The sequence below is a fragment of the Thalassophryne amazonica genome, chromosome 15, assembly GCF_902500255.1.
Source record: "Thalassophryne amazonica chromosome 15, fThaAma1.1, whole genome shotgun sequence".
In the NCBI taxonomy this organism is placed as follows: Eukaryota; Metazoa; Chordata; class Actinopteri; order Batrachoidiformes; family Batrachoididae; genus Thalassophryne; species Thalassophryne amazonica.
In genome coordinates, this window is record NC_047117.1 from 31,572,383 (window position 1) to 31,590,231 (window position 17,849).

At 41.1% G+C, this 17,849-nt stretch overlaps 1 protein-coding gene across 2 annotated transcripts in view; it reads left to right on the forward strand.

Moving 5' to 3' along the window:
* Positions 1-17,849, forward strand: part of dnaja1 (DnaJ heat shock protein family (Hsp40) member A1) — a 49,144-nt gene that overhangs the window by 7,843 nt on the left and 23,452 nt on the right. The window contains exons 2-5 of one of the 2 annotated variants that reach the window (XM_034188141.1): positions 671-836; positions 6,126-6,309; positions 13,351-13,455; positions 13,650-13,877. In XM_034188141.1, the coding sequence (XP_034044032.1) occupies positions 705-836; positions 6,126-6,309; positions 13,351-13,455; positions 13,650-13,877 (649 nt within the window). In that variant the 5' untranslated portion in view covers positions 671-704. The remainder of the gene's footprint in view (positions 1-670; positions 837-6,125; positions 6,310-13,350; positions 13,456-13,649; positions 13,878-17,849) is intronic. The other variant, XM_034188142.1, reaches the window with a different exon arrangement.

Below are 17,849 nucleotides of genomic sequence, written 5' to 3' on the forward strand. Positions count from 1 at the left end.
TCAAAGATTTGGGCAGCAACTTTGGGTGGCTTAGTGTTAGCTCTGTTGCCTCACAGCGAGAAGGTCACTGGATCAATTCCCACCTGTGGCTATTCTGTGTGGAGTTCACGTTTTCCCATATTTGTGTAGGTCCTCTTGGAGTGCTCCGGCTTTCTCCCCAACATCCAAAGACATGCAGGTTAGGTGACTTGGAAACATTAAATTGTCCCTAGGTGTGCATGCGGGTGTGAATGTGTTTGTATGTGGCCCTGCGATAGACTGGCGTCCTCTGTCCAGGGTGTACTCTCCCTCATGCCCTGTGACGGCTGAAGTAGGCTGCAGCCCCCCGCGACTCAACCTTGGATAAGCAGTTGAATATGTGTGTGTGAACAAAATTTTGTACACAGACGCACACAATTTTATAACAACAAAAATTTAATGTTGTCATTATGGGGTGTTGTGAGTAGAACTTTTAGGGAAAAAATTAATTTACTTCATTTTGGAAGAAGGCTGTGGAAAAAGTGAAGTGCTGTGAATACTTTCCAGATGCACCGTAGGGCGTGTGTCGACCATGCCTACCGAGAATATATATTGTTTTACATGTGAGGACATTTACAGTGATAAATAGTTTCATTTTGGAAGTAAATTCAGACTGAATATTAATACAGTGACTTTTTTATTCCTCCTATAGTTTTCTTTCCGAAGGTTACCAGTCCAAAGTGAACATGGTCAAGGAAACTGGTTTTTATGACACATTAGGTGTGAAACCTGATGTTACTCCTGATGAACTGAAAAGGGCCTATCGCAAACTAGCCTTAAAATATCATCCAGACAAAAACCCTACAGAAGGAGAGAAGGTAAGTCCTTTTTTTTTTTTTTTTTTTTTTTGCATAATCTGTGACAATGCATGTTAACGGATAGTTGTCTGATTTTTCATGCCATATGGTATGTGTTGACCGAATTGATTACATGAATACGTGTGTTTATGTAATGTGCTTCGCAATGCGGGTGTATGGCTGCACATAGTCAGAGGATGAACTCCACCAACGAGCAAGATGAAGTGAAACAAACCTCACTCATGACCATCTAAAGTGTGAGATGGATGGATACAGAAACCCTGTGCTTCATATTGCTTTTGGTACTGGAGAAATTAAGAAAATAAAACCTGCCTGTATACTTGCTTACATAAGAGAGAAAGCTGCCCCTGTAAGCACACACACACACACGCACATACTAGTCTGTGGTTCATCACATTGATTAATTTGTGAAATGGCATTGTCACATAGTATCATGTATTTTCTTCCTCGTTTCCTTCTGCATGGTGCTTGCTTGCTTATGTGCGTGCTCACTTGTGTGTGTGGACACACATGACCTGCACATGCAGATAAAAAGTAATATACACATTCGTATGATGTGAAATATTTATTTTGTTCCCCCATGACATGCAGTAGTGTGTGTGCATAGCAGCCAAAAAAAAGTGACTAGAGACAAAAAGGCACAGAAGCACTCTATAGCTATCTAAATACACTGAACAAAAATATAAAAATGACACTTTTCTTTTTACTCCCATTTTTCATGAGCTGAACTCAGTGATCTAAAACATTTTCTATATACACAAAAGACCTATTTATCTCAAATATTGGGCAGCACGGTGGCATAGTGGTTAGCACTGTTGCCTCACAGCAAGAAGGACATGGGATTGATTCCCATCTGTGGCTTTTCTGTGTGGAGTTAGCATGTTCTCCCTGTGTTTGCATGAGTTTCATCTGGGTGCTTTGGTTTTCTCCCATATTTAAAGACATGCAGGTTAGGTAAATTGGAAACTTTATAATTGCACAGGTCTTCCTTGTAAAAGAGATCTCAATGGGACTAACCTGGTTAAAGGTTAAATTCAAATTAAAAATATTGTTCACAAATCTGTCTAAATCTGTTTCTCCTTTGCCGAGATAATCAATCCCACCTCACAGGTATGCATATCAGGATGCTGATTGTGGCCCAGTCACACGGCACTTAACGAAGGGCAACGAAGCCCTGACGAAACAAGAAATCTGGACTTTTGTTGACATCGTTTAACCTTGGCGCAGCTTCGTTCCTGCAGCTGGCGCTTCGTCTGGATTTTTGAACTGTTGAAAATTTGAACGAAGGGCAACGAAAACCTCAATTCGTCTGTTTCGTTTTGCTGTCGTTCTTGACTTTTTTTAATCGTTTGTTTAGTTTTTGTAACGTTTAATTTGACTTCGTTCAACCGGCTGAATGTTTTCACACAGTGCAGAAGCCGCTTTCTGAGCGCTGAGCTGCTGCTGTGTTCAGGTACCACTGGAAATTACAGGGCCTGCTTGCTTGGATTTTTTTTAATCTGTGTGGAGGGGTCAGCTTTAATGGGCTCAGGCACCTTACATAGGACAGAATTAATCTTTTGTGTGGATATAATTAATTATTTTGCCACAAGCAACTGCTGAATTTGAAACAACAAAGTTGTGTAATTTCCGACGGTACTTGAATGCAGCATTAGCAGCCACAGCAGCTCCTGCGTGCGCTTATTATTTTGTATTAAATATAACAATATGAGTGTAGGAATGACAGTCCAGTCCTTCTGTACATGTGGCAACGGGTAGATGAATCAAAATGATATAAAGAGCTGTTCTGGAAGGAAGAATTCACGTTATGGATCAGTGATCAGCTGGTGGAATAACCACACATGAGTCAATGTGCGTGTTCACACGCACTGATCAATTTACTGCTCTGATATATTCAATCATCTTTACACTTATATTTATTCCCTCTTTTGACAGTTTTCTGTTCTAAATCAATATATATAGCTTAGTAACGTAATACAGTGATACAGCAGTGACCACTGCACACTTTTTTTTTAAATGGAGCAAGACGGAGCGCGCAGCCTGTCGACAGACAGTGAGCATTCTGATGATGGAGATGATCCCGCTTTTGTTCTGGACGAGGAACCAGGGCAGGTGGTCCACTGACGTGCACACAGATCTCCACAGCTTCTGTTTGCCATTTCTCCAGGACTCAGGCGCTATGAGCTCCGTCCCAGCACTGAGTTCTGGAACTCATGCAGACACACACTGCTCCATCTGTCTCTCCAGGCACATTTCATTTAAAGCGTCGAGATCGTTAGCTTCGGTTTTGTTAAGTTCCTCTTTCGTCCCTTTTGCGCTCTTGCTTCCCAGGCTGTTAGGTGATAAAGCTCTTTCGTCCACCTTTTCTTAACGAATTGAGACTTTTTTTTTCTTTACCTTTTCCTTTCTTTCAGGAATCATTGTGTGCCATGTTACTGGGCCAGACAGCATGGTTACAATGATGCGGCTAATTTATGGATTTTTACAGGCTTTTTCATAAGTCAAAATACGTCAATTGATGCTTTCCTGAAAGCTGCGTTCCTCATGCTGTGTAAATTCACACATAGTGTAAATATAAGGTCTTAGCTGTTAGTTTTAGTGAACAGAAGTCCCTCTCCAGCACTTTACGCCAGAGTTGTGCCATCAGATCAGTTAGTGGAGCCTTCTGCCCCCACTGTTCCAAACTGGTTCTCTGTCTTTGTGTAACAAGTTGCAAAGGTCACGGCGCCTCATTAAGGTCTCATTTACCACAGACTCCATCCAACTCTGGCTGCATGCGATGAAATCTCAAGAAAAGGTTTAAATTGCTCAGTTCTCTGTGTTGAGCAGAGACACCGTGCATGCCCTGGATGACGTGCTCGTCAATATTTATGTGTAACACTTCGTGAGGGGGGGGGGAATTTACGGTATGTATTTAATTAAAAGTTAAAAAATCTTTCTAACATCTCTCTGTGTAAATATCTCATGTTACAACATGGAGACTTATAGACAAGTGCGGCCTATTTATGTACAAGTTCTTTTTTCTTTTTAAAATTGGTGGGTGCGGCTAATATTCAGGTGTGCTTTGTAGTCCGGAAATTACGGTAAAAATGCGAAATTACAGTATCGCCTGAATGTGAAAGCTGTTGACTGCTTGAAGTTAGATCTGTTTGCTCCTCCTGTGTTGGCGCACAGCAGCTATGCAGAATCACACCTGCTCCGATTCCAAAGTCATTATCTCCTTTAAAAAAAATCCAGATTTTAGGAACACATGACGGTCAGTAAAAATCTGATTGTCGTGTTATGATCTGGGCTAGATCAGAGACAGAGTGGAACCCCAAGTAAGCAGGCAGCCAGGACACTAAACGGAGTGTGCAAAAACCAAAGTACTTTAATAATCTAGGAGGGAAAAAAAGGACAAATGGCTTTTCTAGGTATGTGCACATAAAAAAGTCCAACACAAAAAAAAAACATGGGGCAGACAATAACCAGCAGGTGTGTTTGGGGATAATAAAATTAATGACAGAATGACAACCCGGTGTGCGAAAACACACACTTACACACGTAGCAAAACATACAGATCAAGAGAAGACACTATACATGAGCAGACCAACATAATGGTAATTGCCCGGCAAATGCAAAGACATACAGATGAGGTTTTAAGCCTGAGACTTAACAGGTGCAGTTAACTACGGACAGGAAATGACTAAGGCACGTGAGAACTAAAGGAACATAAAATACAACACAACAGAATAGTAAAACCACATGATAACTGATAAACTCTCAACAGCGATTAACCAGTGAACCAAAAGACAATATACAAGTACCCACATAAGGAACTGAGGATGGTGAGGAAGCTTGGACAGCAGACGGAACACAGAGACCGATAGCGGGGTCACGCCCACCTCCACACACTGACACGAGACGCACATGAGTGAAAGACACTGGAGAGAAACACACCAGACCCACATAAGTAACACACAGACATATACACATACGGGACCCACATGACAAACGCCAGACCAGTATGGCCAGGAGCGCGCGTGCCCACACACACTTTCACATGCACGGGGCTCACATCAGACTCTGACATGAAACAGGAAGGCAGACACATGGTCACCCATACACTTGCACAAACGGCAGATGACCGCGAAAGACTCACATCCAGACACGGACACGAAGCAGGAATGCAAACACCATCTCACACACAGACAGCAGGTGCACACAAACACACACATGCAGACAACAGCATGTGCACGTGAACACCCACAAGATTCGGGAGACGGACCCACAGAGGACAAACGTGACACCAAAACCAATGAACAGATGACTCCACAACAGCTGTGTCCATCTGTCATATGTCCATTTGCAGTCATTTATCCAGCAAGCAGCTAACACTGTGACACGGCTTGGGGCGGGTCAGATGTCCATGGCGCATCTCTCAGGTTAAGATTGTAAGAGCAGTCACTTTCTCTCAAAGTCTTCATGTTCCCACCTTTAAACACACTGATAAAATTCTTCTATCTCCATGAATCTGGTTCCAAGTAGTGTTTGAGGTGCATTTCTCACGCTGTGCTTGGCTGCAATTCTCCACTCTTTGTGAGAGGCATGTACAAAACACTTCCACTTCTGCCTCAAACATCTTATCCGTGGGAAAACTGCACAACTAATAAAGACCACAGCTGGGTATGATGAAAGCTCCCAAATCACACCCATTCACCATTCTGACGTATTCACCATCAAAGTCCACAAAAACACAAATTTTGAGCTGCAAAATCTTCTGGCTTTCCCATTTCTTTCAGTGAATACTGTAGATCTGAGGTGACAGTCCCTCACATGAAGACACTGACTTTTCTGACAGGGTCACATCTCTGAGCATTTATCAGTAGCAGATAAAATCAAACTTATTTCTCCATTTTGTGATTTAATTTCTTAGGGCATATGCCACCAAAAAATATAGCACAGTACATAAGTAGTTTCATAATTGTTTATTTATTTAGAACAGCCAGCTAATTTGACATTTCATTTACCTCTGGCTGTCTCCTATTGTTGTTGTACATCAGTGATATAGGAGAGGGTATAACATCTCCCATTCGGCTTTTTGCTGATGACTGTGTCCTGTATCCGCCTATCAGGTCACCAGTTGATGCTCATAGGCTTCAGACTGATTTGACCTCTCTTGAGAACTGGTCTCACACATGGAGGGTGGGGCTATTACATTTAAATGACAAATTTCGTTATAAAGGTATGATGGCTGAAGAGATACTATTCTGTGATTAAAAAACAAAAACATCTTTCTTTTGTTTGCAGTTCAAACAGATATCTCAGGCGTATGAGGTCTTGTCAGATGCTAAGAAGAGAGAACTATATGACCGAGGAGGAGAAAAGGCTATAAAGGAAGGAGGAAGTGGTGGTGGTGGTAGTTTTGCATCTCCCATGGACATCTTTGACTTGTTTTTTGGAGGAGGTGGTAGAAGGCATCGAGAGAGAAAAGGTATAGAAATACGAGGTCTGTTAGAAAAGTATCCGACCTTATTGTTTTTTTCAAAAACCATATGGATTTGAATCACGTGTGATTACATCAGACATGCTTGAACCCTCGTGGGCATGCGAGAGTTTTTTTCACGCCTGTCGGTTACGTCATTCGCCTATGGGCAGTCTTTGAGTGAGGAGTGGCCCACCCTCTCGTCGATTTTTCATTGTTTAGGAATGGCTCAGAGACTGCTGCTTTGTTTGATAAAAATTTTTTCAAAAGCTGTAAGGCACAACTGAGTGGACACCATTCGATAAATTCAGCTGGTTTTCGGTAAAAAGTTTAACGGCTGATGAGAGATTTTGGTCTGTAAGTGTCGCTTTAAGGACGGCCCATGGCGCCTGACGGCGATCTGCGCTTCGAGGCGGTGTCGTCTCGCCATTTCAAGTTGAAAACTTCCACATTTCAGGCTCTGTTGACCCAGTAAGTCGTCAGAGAACAGAGAACTTTCAGAAGAAGTCGGCATGAGGAGTTTATTCGGACATTCCATTGTTAACGGACATTTTGTAATGAAAGAACGTGCGGGCAGAGTCGCATGTCGGGCCGGACCCGACTGCGGGGGGTCGCGACAGGAAAAACACCTCCGTTGGAAACCTTAACGGGCAAGTTGGAACATGCCCAAGCTGTTAAACAATTTCTCACTTACTCACTTGTTGAAAGCCATCAAAAGCCGCCTGAATTTTACAAATGGTTTTCAACACGGAGGTGTTTTTCCTGTCGCGGCGCACACAGATTCGCCGAGTCATCACGGAAACGACTCTGCGAATTTGCGCGCACGTCTTTCATTACAAAATGTCCTTAAACAGTGGAATGTCCGCGTAAAGTCCTCATGCCTGCCTCTTCTGAATCTTCTCCGTTCTCTCACGACGTCCTAGGTGAATTAAGCCTTAAATTAGGATGTTTTCAGGTCGAAACAGGCCGACGACGGCGCCTGGAAGCGCTGCGCGACGTCCCGCTCCATGGGAAGTCCTTACAGCGACAGAAACACCCCATAATCTCTCATCAGCCGTTAAACTTTTCACCGAAAACCATCTTAATTTCTCGAATAGTGTCCACTCGGATATTCCTCACAGGTCCAGAAAAAATTTTGATAAAGCAACGCGCGCCGTCTCGAGCAGCGTGTGAAACAAAGGAATTCAGCCGAGAGGGCGGGACCACATCTCACTCAAGGCCTGCCCACAGGGAAATGACGTCACCGACACGCGTGAAAAAACTCACGCATGCGCACGAGGGTTCAAGCATGATTGGTGTAATCGCACGTCATTCAAATCCATATAGTTTAAAAAAAAAAAGTGTCGGTTTCTTATCTAATACGCCTCGTAAATGGGAAATGAAACAACTTACCCAAATGATTACTACTAATTAGTACTAAGGGGTGTGTGTGTGTGTGTGTGTGTGTGTGTGTGTGTGTGTGTGTGTGTGTGTGTGTGTGTGTGTGTGGTTGGCTAAACAAGTACAAGTTGGAACACTGCTGTTTTTGTTACAACCATATATATTTAATAAAAAATATTTTTTTATTATGAGTGTCCTGGTACCATGCTTTTAATGAGTACCTTCTGATTTAAGTACCTTCTGATACCAAATAATTACCATAAAATGAAATGAATCATATTGCTTAGGATCCTTTGGATTTGTAATGCAGGAGAGTGATTTTGTATCATTTGGAGAACCACGCCCTACTTTTTCTTGGTCAGGCTCAAAACGTCTCAGTTGCCACTCGTATCTTGTCTGTTCATGTCAGCTGCGTGTGTCTCTTTCTTCTTTTACCCTGCTAATGAAAGTAAATGGCTTCAGTTCCGAGTACTTTCATAGAAGTACGCTAAAGACTAGTGGTAATTGGATTATAAAATGTGACATCTCAGTCTTATGTTAGTTTTCCCACATTCTTGACTTCAGAATAAAGCCCATTATTCTACACACTTTAAATGCTTTTAAGTTAGTTGGCACATTCTTGAAATGTGTGGATATTTGCATCAGTATTTCTTACTGTTCCACAAGGCGCCTTTAAAAACAAAAATCACATTACCAGGTGCATGTGAATAATTACATTTTTTGTATGAAGCACAAAGAATTTCCAAGTAAACTGCTTTTTGTTGCCATTGAACAGATGAAACATCCCTGTCACATCTTGATGATTTAGCCAGCGTATGCCGACCGTATTAAAAATGTTGGCATACTCTGGCGTACGTCTAATACGTTCAGGGCTCGACATAGCCATTTGCCCCCTGACCCGGTGCCGATTTGTCCCACTTTTGGGCCACGACGAGCCAGTACAATTCATCAAATGAATGCCCACTTGGGCCACTACAAAAATACGCAAAATTCTATTTATTTTATATATTTTATTTTACATATTTTGCGGCAGCAAAGTCGAATTTCTTCACATCTCCGTGTCATCAAACTTCACTGAGTCCGTCATGTTTGTTTTGGTCTTCTTCTTTGTTTGTTTTGGTCTCGCACCACAGAGCACATCTGGCATCTTCGGTTGGCAGGGCTCGTAATGGTACGTGCATGTTTGTGCGCATATTATTCAAGTGGTGCACGTAATTTTATACTTCACTAGCACTGGTGCAAGTAACTTTATCCCAGTTTTATCCACTATAAGCACCAGTAGAATGAACCAATAAAGGAATAAATAAGGAAAAAAAAACAATTCAGTGTGTTGTCTTCATCTTCTGCGTTTTATGACTCTCACACACTGAGCGAGTTACATTTCTGACTGTGAGTTAGCCAAAATGCCCTCTGTTAAATTCAATTTTTTTTTTTTTTTTTTTTTTACTTCATGGTCCATAGACTATTTTATGTTTTTTCTTCTGGATTGGTTTATATTATATAGGCAGTTTTTATTTGCAGGATTTCAAGGTGGAATATCATGAACTCTCGCATGCAAAACCATGGGCCAGTGCTCCTACACTGTGGGCCACTAACTTCTAAATTCTACTGGCCCCGTGGGGCAAATTGGTTTATGTCAAGCCCTGTAAGTTATGGGTAAGTTAACAGCACGCTGATATGTCATAATGCGCTAATTACCTAGAAAAATGTTGGGCATGCACAATATTTTCGACATGTACCAGTGTATGTTTCATACATCCCGCATACTTGGACCATAAATTGTAGTTAAATCATGCGATTGTTGACATGTTTCTTGTAAGTTACTCATAAGTCGAAATACGTCCATTGATGCTGCCCATTGATTGGCTCAAAGCTGCAGTCCTCATACAAACTGTTTCAAGTATTAAAACCATTCACACACAGAGTAAAGTCTTAATTTTACCTGTTCGTTTGAGTCAGATTCATTATCACAGCCTGATGAAATCAACGTCATGATATTGGAAAACGATATTTGAAAATACTTTAATTCCTTGTTGTGGCTGAAGAAACGTAGCATTTTAAAAGAAGCCCCTCTTTGGTATTTCTGCTCCAGATGCGTTTCTCAGCCTGAACCAGAAAACCGCGGCTCTTCACACCACAAGATAATTAACTTATTTTAACAGCTGAGTCACAGCGCCTCATTCATTAGCGTCAGGGTTTACCACAGGCATGATCAATCGATTCTTCGGCATTCTGCATGTGATGAAAATAAATCCCATGATCCACCAAGACAAAAATAAAACCATTTCAAATTACTCTGTGTTGCTTCCTTGGAGAAGAGACACTGCGTGACAGCGTATGTGTGCTCGATGACGTGCTTGTCAATATTTAATTGTTCCACCTACCAAACAAAAGGGTTCTACCGGCGGTGGAAAAGCAAACCAAACCAGGCTTAACTGTTCCGACACATACCGTACAGTACTGACCCAAACCACTCGGTGGAAATGGGGCTGTCAGCATACACTGGTAAAATTGTCATGGTGTGACAGCTGCATAATTTATTAGACGTGTGCCCGGGTATGGCAGCGCTTTTACAACGGTCAGCATACATGGGCAAAATCATCAAGGTGTGACAGGGTCCAAAGAGCTAAACAGGTGCAGATTTACTTCACTAAATGCAATTATATATTTTAAAACTTCTATATATTTTTAAAACATCATATTTAGCCTTGCATTAGCCTACAGTGCATCTAGAACTTATTCACAGTGCTTCACTTTTTTCACATTTTGTGTTACAGCCTTATTCCAAAATAGAATAAACCAACCCCCCCCCCCCCCCCCCTTTTTTTTTTTTTTTTGCTCAATACTTTTTTGATGCACTTTTGGCAGCAATTACAGCCTCAGGTCTTCTTGAATATGATGCCACAAACTTGGCGCACCTATCTTTGGGCAGTTTTGCCCAGTCCTCTTTGTCGCACCTTGCAGCACTTCTCAAGCCCTGTCAGGTTGAATGAGGAGCATCGGTGCACAGTCATTTTCAGATCTCTCCAGAGATGTTCAGTCAGATTCAGGTCTGGGCTCTGGCTGGGCCACTCAAGGACATTCACAGAGTTGTCCTGAAGCCAATCCTTTGATATCTTGGCTGTGTACTTAGGGTCATTGTCTTGCTGAGAGATGGACAGTTGCTGTAGTTTGTGGTCAAAAGTGCTATGGAGCAAGTTTCCATCCAGGATGTCTCTGTACGTTGCTGCATTCATCTTTCCCTCAATCCTGACTAGTCTCCCAGTTCCTGCCTCTGAAAAACATCCACTTATCATGATGCTGTCACCACCATGTTTCACTGTAGGGATGGTGCCTGGTTCCCTTCAAACCTGACACCTGGCATTCATGCCAAGAGTTCAATTCTTTCTTTCATCAGACCAAAACATTTTGTTTTGCATGGTTTGAGAATCCTTCATTGGCCTTTTGGCAAACTCCAGGCAGGTTGCTATGTGCCTTTTACTAAGGAGTGGCTTCTGTCTGGCCACTCTACCATATAGGCCTGATTGGTGGATTGCTGCAGAAATGGTTGTCCTGGAAGGTTCTCCTCTCTCCACAGAGGAATCCTGGAGCTGTGACAGAGGAGCCATTGGGTTCTTGGTCATATCCCTGACTAAGGTCCTTCTCCCCCAATCACTCAGTTTAGATGGGCAGCCAGCCCTAGGAAGAGTCCTGGTGGATCCAACCTTCCGTTTATGGATGATGGAGACCACTTGGCTCATTGGGACCTTCAAAGCAGCAGAAATGTGTCTGTACTCTTCCCCAGATTTGTGCCTCGGGACAGTTCTGTCACGGAGGTCTAGAGACAATTAATTCCTTTGACTTTGTGCTCTGACATGCACTGTCAACTGTGGGGCCTTATATGTATACAGGTGTGTGCCTTTCCAAATCCTGTCCAATCAGCTGAGTTTTCCCCAGGTGGACTCCAATCATCTGATCATCTCAAGGATGATCAGTGGAAACTGTATGTACCTGACCCCAATTTTGAGCTTGAGGGGAGGTGATGGTCTAGTGGTTAAGCGTTGAGTTTGAGACCAGAGGATCCTTGGTTCAAGTCCCAGCCGGTGTGTCATGAGCGCCTTGCATGGCAGCACCCTGACATAGGGGTGAATGTGAGGCATTATTATAAAGCGCTTTGAGTGCAGATGGAAAAGCGCTATATAAATGCAGTCCATTTATCATTTGCCATTTCATGGCAAAGCCTGTGAATACTTATGTACATGTTTCCTTAGTTCTTTATTTTTAATTAATTTACAAAACTCAGGAAAAAAAACTTTTGTCACATTATCATTATGGGGTATTGTGTGTAGAATTTTGAGGGGGGAAAAATGAATTTCATCCATTTTGGAAGAACGCTGTAACATAGGCTGTAACGTGGAATAAGTGCAGCACCGTGAGTACTTTCTGGATGCACTGTAGATTCCCTCTTTTTATTCAAGTGTGGTCTTACAGTATGAGAGCATGATTTTGATTTCACTCATTTACTAAGACATGGTGCATTGTTCTCATTCAGAGCTTCTTGTTTTAGGGCAGTTGACGTCCATCTTAATGGTGCATTACTGCCACCTTCTGCTCTGTTTATATCATATCATCTCTTTGAGATCAGTAGGGGAAACCGGGGCACGATGAATCAAGGGGCACAGTGAATCAGTAGCTAGATCTGCAAAACTGCATATATATTTGCAGCAGTTATGCTATATTTTTATGCATAAAGACATCCCCCTTATAAATTAGTGTTTTTTGGGGGATACATTAAGGGTAAAACTAAGTGGCAAGTGAAGTCAGTTTTTCCTGTCAAAAGTAAATTTTGTGGATGTCAGTGTCTTTGTATTTATTTCTCACAACAGAGGGAAGGTGGCCCAAAAAAGTATTAGAAGACTACCCCATCCAACTGATGAGCATGTGTTATGTCTTCTCCAGATTATATTTGATAACATGACTCATATGTCACATGCACAGCGAATTGGGGCACAGTGAATCAGTGTAGAAAGTGATTTATTAAGCCCCAGTATCAAGTGGATGGCAAATATTACTTGTTGAAGCTTGTACATTTATTTTTCCATGAATTATTTCTATAATTTGTGTATATAAGCAACTGTTTTCACTTTTGAACAGAAATTATGACAGTTGTATTTATAATAGTTTCTAAAGGACTTATATCACTATATTAGACACTCACACATTACATAGCTGGTTTGCTGGATTATAGTTTGTTTATGCATCAGCAAATATTTAATAATTTTGAAGAAATCTTTATAATCATGTGTTTTTCATTATATTCTAAGTTGATTCACTGTGCCCCGTGAATTAGTGTCTGGGGCACAGTGAATCAAAAATTTAAAAATTGATTTTAAATGCCTGTAAATTACAGTTGGGGAGAAATAAATAACACAGCCTTATAAACAATAACTTGCTGTATTAAATCCAGAATAGAATGACCTCAGCCTATGCATAATGTGTTTATGCTGCCACAAAACATTTGTGATCCACTGTGCCCCAGTTTCCCCTATACGTATGTGCGTAGTTGGTGCCATCTTGTGCCCATAGATGATGATACAGTATTTTTTCGTAAGTTGCAGGGCCAGCTTTAAAAAAAAAAAAAAGTCAGTATTTTGTTAAAGGTTAAAAATTCTCTGTTTTGTCCCATCCCAGGAAAGAATGTTGTTCATTCGATTACTGTAACCTTGGAAGATCTTTATAAAGGAGCTACACGGAAACTTGCTCTCCAGAAGAATGTCGTTTGCGAGAGATGTGAAGGTATATGTCACAGCAAAATGTTTCTATTCACAAATTATAACTGGATGGTTTTTTTTTTTTCTTCATTCAGGCAAGTTTTCCAGCGCAGGTGTCAATGACTGCACTGTAACCTAATTCTCCTTGGCTCACAGCATGTTTGTTATTCCTCAGGCATATGTCAAACCCTATTATTTTATTTGATATTTCTTTGTCAGGTCGGGGAAGTCGCAAAGGAGCTGCACAGATGTGCATGTCTTGCCGTGGCACAGGCATGCAGGTCCGTGTGCACCAGCTCATACCAGGTATGGTGGAACAGTTATCTACAGTGTGCCACAGCTGTCAGGGCCAAGGGCAGCGTATCAGTCACAAAGACCGCTGTAAAGCCTGTGCAGGACGGAAAATCCTGCGCCAGAAGAAGATCTTAGAAGTCCACATTGACAAGGGTGAGCATGAAACCTGTGTTGAAGTTTTTAAGACCAAACTGACTGCATTTATACTTACTGAGTGACATTTATGAATAAAAATCAGAAGTGGCTTTTTAATTCAGTTTACACTTGTACCCATTTTAATTTCTTTTGACAAAGTGTCATATCTGACTACCTTAGTCTTACTCTTCTCCTGTTAGTAATCTGGGCAGGTGTTATTCTAATCGAAGGGTTGATTTTAAATTCTGATAACAATAGCAGAAGTAGAGGACTAGCGTGCTTAAAAGCATTTTAGCTAACTATCCGTAATCAATCGTCACAGGCACCCATTGATCACCCAGCCAGTCATTCAAGAGTTACACTGATTAGAGAAATGTCACACCTACTTCAAACATTATCAGTGTAGCTGTTTTCCTCCCATCATTAAAATGCACAGATGAGCAAATGTCACATGAAAGACCAAACAGCATGCTCAGGCAGGGGTCGAAATACATTTTTTTAACCTACTTGCACTGGTGCTAGTAACAAAAAAAAATACTTGCACCAAAAAAAGTTACTTGCACAACCAAAAGCCAGTCTTACATCAACCTTGAAACTCCTCCTCTGATGTGTCAGACTCTTCCTCTCTGGGGAGAGTTTGAGGGGAGAGCAGCAGCAGTGGCAGACAGTTGTTTTTTTTTTTTTTTTTTTTTTTCATGTACGCGCGCGAAGGAATCGTCCATGAAGATTATTTTATTTATTAACTACACAGATGTATAATAAAACAAATGGTGACTGGTTTATAACACAATTATGACAGAGTTTGAGGGGAGAGAGAGCGAGGAACCGCAGCGGCAGACTTTTTTTTTTTTCACGTGCGCACGCAAACTAATCGTCCATGAAGATAATATTATTAACTACACAGATGCATAATAAAACAAATGGTGACTGGTTTATAACACAATGATGAGAGAGTTTGAGGGGAAAGAGAGCGAGGAACCACAATAGCAGACAGTTTTTTTTTTTTTTCTTTGTTTACATGTGCGCGCACGAACGGGACAGGAGGTCCTCAGACTGGAGCTCCTGCAGCAAATAATAAAACTCCCCAAATTGGGAACGTCTCATGAGGATGTTGTGAACCCAGGAACGGCGTCGCTGATGACATTTGTCAGCTTTCCACAACAAATAGAGCACAGCAACTCGCTCCGTGTGAGAGTCATAAAAAGCAGGGAAGATGAAGACAACACTCTGGAAATTGTTTTTTTCCTTATTTATTCCTTTATCGGTTCATTCTACTGGTGCTTATAGTTGATAAAACTTGGATAAAGTTACTTGCACCAGTGCCAGTGCAGTATAAAATTACGTGCATCGCTCGAATAATACGTGCACAAACTAGCACATGCACGCACTAATTTGACCCCTGTCAGGAGATTGGTTAGAAAGAAGACCTGCTAACTCTTGGTCCTTCATGTCTTGTTTGTCCATCCCTGCTCAAGAGAACCATATGCAAATTTCATATTATGATTATATTGTCCAAAATTATTACAGTTATCAGTATCATCATGGTATTGTTAGAAGGTACTAAATGGCAACTTTTTTCCTGTGTGATTTGTATTCAAGGTTTTCATTTTGTACTAGCTTTCCCTCAGCATTCTTGTAAAAGCCAAAGAGTGCCCACATGTCAGTTCTTGGTCTGTCACCGCCTTCTGTCATGGTTTCTCTCACATATGCTGTCCACTTCATATGCTGTGCCTGCACACCTGCTCATGGGAGAATCAGGAGTTTCAAATAAATTAATAAATGTCTGGAGGCTGCCGTTAAGGTTTTTGGTTGTCTCAATACCCCATTTGTGTGACATTTCCTGGGTCTTTTGGCTTTAAGATAATTCCTCCAAGGGGGAAAAAAAAATTCCATTCTCACTATATTGCTGTGCTAATTCTTTGTGTAAGGGTGATTCTTAGACTACGGGCACTTATTATGTCCTTTGATCATATTGTATGAAAAACAGAAAAAAAGGGGAAATTTCACACTTTTATAGTTATCTTTACAATGAAAGTGTGTTAAGAAATTTGTTCTAGTAGTCTGTGATGACTTTTTCACCTTTTTTCAGCATCATTATATGCAAATATTGCCGTTTTGTGCTTGTCCCGCACCCAGACTTTTGATCTTCAATGATAAAAATGAATGGTAAAGAAACGTTTTTTCTAATGTTTAAAAATATCTCAATAAAATATCAGTAAAATAATCAAAACATAATTGGGGTATTCAGTGTCATACAACTGTTGTGATTTTTTTTTTTTAAACAAAATGTAGTTGTCCCACACTATTGCCGTAATTTCCACCACAACACTGTAATGTCCCTAAACAGTTTGTATGAAAGATTGTTTGGGTAGTTTCTATGGAGATAAACAGTGACATCAGAGCACATGTATATAGCGCCAAATCACAACAAACAGTTGCCCCAAGGCACTTTATATTGTAAGGCAATGGTGTGGTGGAAATTACATTTACAAGGCCAATAGTGCCCGTAGTTAAAGAATCACCCATAAGCTTACTGTAGTCCTACAAGGCTTGATCATTGGTTAAAAGAAAATTCACAGAAAAAGGTAAATTATATTGCTTTTACGAATGAGTAGGTATATTTAGGCCTGTCACAATAACAAATTTTGCTGGACGATATATTGCCTCATCAGTATATCACGATAAACAATATCAGGTGGAAACTTCTGAACAGGGCTTGATCACTTTCACCATGCCTTTAAAACTGAGTCGGGTCACACTAAAGCATTCTTTATACGAGTGATCATGATGGCGTTACTATTTTGAACTTTTCCTCAAGTTGGGCTCCAGATAAAATACAATTAGTGGCCATGCTCACTTCATGCAAATATATATGAATAAATGTCTTTATCAAACAGCAAAGAGTGCTGTCTGACACAAAGAGCTGCGACGTAAAAATGCACAGGAACAGAAGTTCGTGTTTGTGTGTGCACGCTGTTACTGTGCAAACGAAAAGACATTCATTTCCACAGCAGAGTAATAATGTGAACAGGACACAGATACCGTGCATCCAGAAAGTACTCACAGCACTGCACTTTTTCAACATTTTTTTTAATGTTACAACCCTATTCCAAAAATGGGTGAAATCCCTCAAAATTCTACTCCCAACACTCACAACATAATGACAGTGTGAAAAAGTTTTTAGATTTTTGCTAATTTATTAAAAATAAAAGAAATCATATGTACAGTGCACTCCAAAAGTATTGTAATACTTGGTATTTCACACATTTTAATTTGCTTTGTCTTCACTGAAGTCAGGAAAGACTGACTTTATTTCATGTTTTACAAAAACTTCTTTTCGGGAAATAGTATTTAAATTCAATTTAAGATGTCAGGATATGCATTGTTTACGTTAATGCACTTCCAGTAAAGTGAGTACAAGCAAAACGTCTTTTATCATTTTCATGTTGCTGTGGCGGGGGTGGGTGGGTGGGGGGGGTATGGTCAGCAGCTGCTGAATGTAACTTGTAATCTAACTTAGTTACTTTTAAAATTGAGGAATCAGTACAGTAAATAAGTTACTGTGGCAACACTGCCAATCAAGCCTGTATGGTACAGTGGCCAGACGGAAGCCACTCCTTTGTAAAAGGCACATGGCAGCCCCCTTGGAGTTTGGCAAAAGACACCTGAAGGACTCTCAGACCATGAGAAACAAAATTCTCTGGTCTGATGAGACTAAGATTGAGCTCTTTGGTGTGAATGCCAGGCATCATGTTTGGGGGAAACCAGGCACCATCCCTACAGTGAAGCATGGTGGTGGTAGTATCATGCTGTGGGGAAGTTTTCCAGCAGCAGGAACTAGGAGACTAGTCAGGATTGAGAGAAAGATGAATAGAGCAGTGTACAGAGACTTCCTGGATCAAAACCTGCCCCAGAGCACTCTTGACCTCAGACTGGGCCAACGGTTCATCTTTCAGCAGGACAATGACCCAAGCACACAGTCAAGATGCT